Raw genomic sequence first — 6,188 nt, 5'->3', positions numbered from 1 at the left:
GACATTTTACAACTTTCAGGAAAATAATTTTATTTCATGTCAATTTATTTTATTACATTTTCTGTTTCATGCATGTCAAATTCTACACCAGCTAAGTAGTCAAGTAAAAGCTTCCATTACATATTTTCAGTTTGTAAATGTGAGCAAACAGGAAAGGAAATCATCATTTCCTAGGGAATGGATCGACACACACAAACACTTGCCTTTATCATAAGATCATCAGAGTGATTTGATTGTGATAAAAGCTGATATAGCACTCACCACAAATGCAATTGCCAAAGTAATCTTTCATATGTGATTATGCGCAACGAGGACATTACGCTTCATATGCACGTAATGAAAATGAAAAATACAACTGAAAAAACAATGTCTTCAACGGTTAAGCAAAAGAAAAACAAAGTAATGGAAGTAAGGCGGATGAAATACTCGAACAGGAAATCAAAAAATGAAGAGAGAGCAAGCTGAATGGAGGAGTCAGGTGGTGAGTGAATCGTGAATCGTTAAAGCTCCTGGAAATAACATTGTTTCCAACCCTGAGGCACACTGGGTAGTCACCTGCAAAGACAAATCATGTAGGAGTTTGTTTATGTCCATTTCAAGTTTCAACAAGCATTTCATCACTTCTCAGGTTGCAAAAAACCTGTATGTTGTACTTCACAAAGGGAAAATGTTTGTCTCTTTGGTGGTTGGTTGCTGGAGGTTATTGGCTGCTGTCAAGTGAAATTGGCTGCAAAGAGGGTTGTGCAAAAAAAAACCCTCCTTGCGACTGTTTTGGCTAATTACCAAAGCAATAGGCTACCTGTAGTTTTTATGAAAGACACAAAGAGCAGTAAGGAAACTGTGACACACAAACTAGAAACAGAAAATATTGCCCTTCAAAGTAAAAGCTGTGCCTTACTGCAGCAACTGACACATTTCACTAACACACTTTTACTTTGAAGGTGAGTGTTTTCTGTTTCTAGTTTGTGTTTCACTTTTCACAGTTCACTGCTGCTTGGTGAGTACTAGATGTTTGCAAACAAGTTGGCATCTTGCACGCAAACAAACTACTGGCAACTGACATAACCTGCTAGCAACTGAAGCAAATTTCACGCAGCAACTATTCACAGAATAGAGACATTTCCCTCACTAGTGACATCAGATCGTGCATTGGGGGTGGATGATCTGATATCCTCATGTTGGTTACCCACGGGGTTTATCAGTGTGACTGAAGCCTAAGATGATGCAGACATTTGGACTCCTAGTCCCACTATGTTACAGGGTCAAGAAATGTTGGACAGCAATGCCTCAATGGGCAGACTGAATGAGAGCAAAAGTATTAATTCGTACCTTCCTGAAGCCAAGCCGCTGCTGCTCCACAAGCGTGTCTGAACCATTAAAGTGCAAACCTTGACATCTATATAATGGAAACATTCATATTGACATTTGAATCCAATTAACTGTAAAGGCAATTCAAAATTTTATGCCAAAAACTGTCATGTAGTTCTCTTTGTCATTTATGGACAATGAGGACTACATACATACATTTGTTACATTCAAAATATATTCATTATATACTAAGTAGCCACTTTGTTAGATACACAGCTGACTTAATGTATCCATAATGAGACCATGTATACAAAAAATAAGCTTTAGAAAGGTAGAGTTGTTAAATTGATTTAAATAGCACATAACTACTGACTGGCAGGAACACAACACCTTCATGGTAGATTGAGAGTAAGTATCTGGCCCGGTTCCATACCCAAAGCCCACTTAAGAGTGGATTTGAGCTATCGAGAGCCTGTTACTTTCTGCCGACTTACTGCGCAACAGAGGCACTGGAGCCAGGGTTGCGTCTCAAGGGGCAATAAAGAGACAAAAGTTTTTAACAAAACCTGTTACCATTCTGTAAACGGCCTTCACTTCAGCTCAACCGCCTTCATCTGCATGGAGGTAAAGCAATGGCATCTCTTCTCTCCTCATATTTATCTATATAAACAAAAATAAATAAATAAAAAATAAGATATGCTTCATTTATCCCAGATCTGCAAAATTCTTGTATCACAGCAGTTAAAAAAAATTAAGTTAGACACAACATACATAAAACAAATATGAAACAACACACGAAACTATTCCATTTAAAATCACAGTGATGCAAATATTTTTACATACCAATGGAAGTTTTTTGTTGGTTCATTAAAATCTGTTTTCCAAGAGCTGGACGGTACATCTGGAAATAAGAAATAAGTCATTCGTTCAAATGACAATTAGCTGAAACATTTTTGGTGAGTATTTATTTATTAATTTTTAGTTCATTTCATAACTTCCTTGACTAACAAATGTTTGTCACTTACCGTTACTGTACAGGAAGATTACAAGCCTGGGCTAGTGTTAAAATCCCTATCTCCTACCACTCTTCTCCATCATGCTAACCTGATAAAAAAAAACACTTACCCTGACCAGTCCCCTCTGTCTGTGGCCTTAACGTTTTCGTTACTCTTATTAAGACTAATGTGAACATTTGCCTCGCCTTCAAATTGTTGACTGGAAGAACTTACACACAAGGGGTGGCTGTAGCTCAGGTGGCAGAGCGGATCAGCCACTAACCGGAAGGTCGGTGGTTCAATCCCAGGCTGCTCCAGTCTGCATGCCAAATATCCTTGGGCAAGATACTAATGTTGCTCTCCGATGCATCGGAGAGCAACATGGAGTATGAATGTTAGATGCTTAGAAGTGATTGGGTGAATGAATTAGCTGTATAAAGCGCTTTGAGTGCACGGACAGAGTATATACAAGAATGCTTACAAAAAAGCAGAGTTTATTTAAACAGTAACTTGTTTAATATGTTACTGTTGCCCATACATTTAGTTACAGTTTCACAAGAATTGTGAGGCCGACAAGCCCGCCATCAGCTGCAAAAGAACGAGCCCCACATATCGTATGAGTTCGAATCTCAGACACTTTGACCTCAAGATCATTTTATTTTACCCCGATTAGCTTAAAAATCTTACTTCAACAAACAAAATAATGCTTACTTAGCAGAATCAAACGATGGCAATTAAGCTTTAAAGTAATAATGTGGAATGCATTTGGGATAAAGGCTGCAAGTTGTATTAGAGTGTAAGATTTGTGTTTCACAGAGTGCGAGAAAAATAACTGACTTTAAACAGCAGTAATGATATAAGTAATAAGGCTTTGAAAGGAAATAAGCTTTGCTATTGTGATTGCTCTTGACGTCTCCAACAGTCAGTCTGCAGGTTTGTTAAACATGTCGGCGCTCGCGAGCGTCAGCCTGAAACTGCCTGTTGCGGACCGCGGTTAAAAACAACCGAACAACTGAAATATGACTGTATATGCAGGAACACGTCGACCGTTGTGGTAGTACATCATAAAATGCAAGCTAATAAACTTCTTCCCACTCACATACACCCACTCACCGTTTTGACGTGACAGCTACTTATCCACCTCGTGGCCATAGAAGGTCGCTACAGGATACAACTACGGAAGCTGGGAGAAACTAAACTTAACCAACTGCCGCAAACCGCAAACGTCACATGAAATAGGATACACTATACAGCTGATGAGCTACACATTAAAGACTCAAGGCTTCAGATTATTTCATTCAATATTCATATATACATTTTTCTTTAAATGATGCTGCATCCCTCCAGTGTATGTATATATGTATTAATCCTGCTTGTTTCATTCCTAACTAGATGAACAGGCATTACTTCAGTATACACTTTCAGAAACTGCAGAGGTATTTTAGTTTACAGAAACATATTTCATGGCCTAAACACTTAGATAGACCGCAACAGAGCAAATACAGTTGTGACAATGACTCAAGACACTTTTCTTTCAGTCTGCAACTGCAAATGATCATCACTCTCCCACGCCAGGATTTCAACAATGGATCACCACTTTTTTATTTCAGCGATTTACAGCTGTGATATTCACATAAATTTTCTCCAATGTGAACTTTGAGCCATATTTTACTGACCGTTAAACCAGATGTTTTCCAAGTGCAGATGTGTAATGGAAGGAGGAAGCCAAAATTTATTTCAAAATTGTAGTGTATCAACATAAAACAGGATACACTACACAGTTGATGAGCTTCAGATTAAAGAATGTAGGCTTTTCAACGTCTCTTGTTTTTTTTAATTTATCATATCATGAGATCTGCGAGGTGGGCGCTGACAGACCATGAATGAGCTCCATCTGTTTCCTTCTGTCTTTGGCACGGTTGATGGTCATCTTAAACAAACGACAATAGAGCTCGACGGCAGCTGGAGTGTCGTCATTCCCGGGCATGGGGTACGTCACCAGGCTGGGGTTGCAGTTTGAGTCCACCACACCCACTGTGGGAATGTTCATCTTGGCTGCGTCTCTGATGCCCACGTGCTGCTGAAAGACGTTGTTGAGAGTTGAAAGGAATATGATGAGATCCGGTAGGCGGACTCCTGGGCCGTACTGGATGTTGGCGTTGGTGAGGAGGCCGCCCTGCCAGTACCGCGTGTGCGCATACTCTCCACAATCTTTGGCGGTGGTCTCTACCAGATGGCCAAACTGACGCCGCCTGCTGACAAACAGGATGATGCCGCCGCGATACGCTATGTGGGCGGTGAAGTTGAGGGCTAGCTGAAGGTGCTCCATAGTCTGGTCCAGATCGATAATGTCATGATCCAAACGACAGCCGTAGAGATACGGCTCCATGAGCCTAGAAACACGGAATTACAATTCAGAAAAATGTCACTTGAATCACTACTGCTGAATAAAGTAACATAGCTCTAATAGCTACAATTCCTGATGAAATGATCGACCAAGTAACCAAAACATTTCCTGCTGCTGGAGCTTTCTGTTAGAAGCATTTAATGACAATAGGTTAGTTATGGAATAGTTAAAAGAAATGCCATCTGTATTAAAACAACAAGTTTGTATCGCTTCCTCCAAGGTTCTAGGACCTGTGGTATTTATGCTAATAACCAGAAGTGTTACCAAACAGAAAACTTCCAATTTAATAAAGAGGGGTTTAAAGCATGAAGATTTATGGCATTTTTTTTATTTTTTTATTAATAACTCCCCACTTTTTATCCACAGGAGACTACCACTAGGAGTTCTGGGCAAATGACACTGTTCAAGCTTAAAAAGTTATACTTTATTCAGCCATTGCATAATATGCAGACAGACTAAGCAATAGACAGAAGGTCTAAAATCTAACATGTGCCAAGTAGGGACTGAACACGCCTCTATCATGTGAGATCAGTTTCACATGTTGGGAATACCTAAACCCCACAGGAAACCCCCAAAACACTAAGGTAGAAGTTATAAAGCCTTGACCCACAAAGAAAGACAAGTGTCTCCAGCTTATTTAATTACAGACTACAAACAACTTGTAAATATACGGGGTGCAGCACACTAAAACTCTGAGATAAATATCACACCAACCTGTGCCTGCAACCCTTTTTGTGACCAAGATGCACTCTGGCGTCGAATAAGTCTTTCAAGGAGAAAAGCTCAGCCACACGAAAAAAGTCTGCTTTCTCGAGGGGCTGGTTTAATATTTTTTCTGTTAATAAGAAAAACAACAACAACAACAACAACAAATGACAAGTAGTAACATAAATAAAATTCTTGAAAAAAAAAAAAACCAAGTGTTGACGCCCTTGCGTTATTTAGCTCACCTGTAACATCGTCAGCCTGGGGTTGAGGTGGCTTCGCAGACGGTGCTGTCACATAGTGATGTCCACCACAGGGGGATGCTACGGTGGCAGCCCGTGAGTATTGGAACCCTAAAAGGCCTAAATATGAAAAAAATGTTAAAACATCGGTAGTTAACTATCATGAAGCGAATAATGCTTGCCAATAACCTAGCGCAGGCGTTCAATTATTGCCATTAATTGTAATACAGCATTTAGCTGTGGGCTAAAATGCTAAACTGTAGCGTAGCGTACACGAAACTCAAAACTAAACGCAGAAATAAACACAAGGTAAAATGTTGGATTGCCTCTAAATCTTCTGAATATTTTCCTTGAACTATTTTCTAAATAAGAAACTGTAAAGTGTTTTCAGTTACCTCTCGTAAGTGCCCGGACAGCCATGCTTGCAGAACCATGGAAGGTCAGCAAACTGCGACTGCGCAATTGTAGTTCACAGAATGCCGTAAAGTAGAAGCTTGTCGTGATGTGCTTGTGTAAAAACTACAATACCCA

The 6,188-nt window shown here is 39.7% G+C and overlaps 1 protein-coding gene across 1 annotated transcript; it reads right to left on the bottom strand.

Moving 5' to 3' along the window:
• Positions 1–13: 13 nt before the first annotated feature.
• Positions 14–6,187, bottom strand: mrps2 (mitochondrial ribosomal protein S2). The gene is made up of 8 exons (XM_085168656.1): positions 6,053–6,187; positions 5,661–5,777; positions 5,425–5,545; positions 3,417–4,696; positions 2,152–2,532; positions 1,882–1,968; positions 1,330–1,396; positions 14–555 (listed from the first exon to the last, which is right to left on the bottom strand). The coding sequence occupies exons 1-4, from the start codon at positions 6,075–6,077 to the stop codon at positions 4,150–4,152; spliced, it is 810 nt and encodes a 269-aa protein (XP_085024782.1). The 5' UTR covers positions 6,078–6,187; the 3' UTR covers positions 14–555; positions 1,330–1,396; positions 1,882–1,968; positions 2,152–2,532; positions 3,417–4,149.
• Between the last annotated feature and the right edge of the window lies 1 nt (position 6,188).

This window comes from Neolamprologus multifasciatus, chromosome 7 (assembly GCF_963576455.1).
Source record: "Neolamprologus multifasciatus chromosome 7, fNeoMul1.2, whole genome shotgun sequence".
Taxonomy (NCBI): Eukaryota; Metazoa; Chordata; class Actinopteri; order Cichliformes; family Cichlidae; genus Neolamprologus; species Neolamprologus multifasciatus.
Note: the sequence above shows the minus strand (reverse complement) of the source record. Positions and strands in the feature narration are given on the sequence as shown.

Excerpts from the sequence above, each read along its gene's own strand:
- mrps2 (XM_085168656.1), bottom strand. The coding sequence starts at position 6,077 with ATGGCTGTCCGGGCACTTACGAGAG. Across the intron at positions 5,546-5,660 it reads CCAGGCTGACGATGTTACAG|AAAAAATATTAAACCAGCCC; the intron begins GTGAGCTAAATA and ends TCTTATTAACAG. Across the intron at positions 4,697-5,424 it reads AAAAAGGGTTGCAGGCACAG|GCTCATGGAGCCGTATCTCT; the intron begins GTTGGTGTGATA and ends CCGTGTTTCTAG.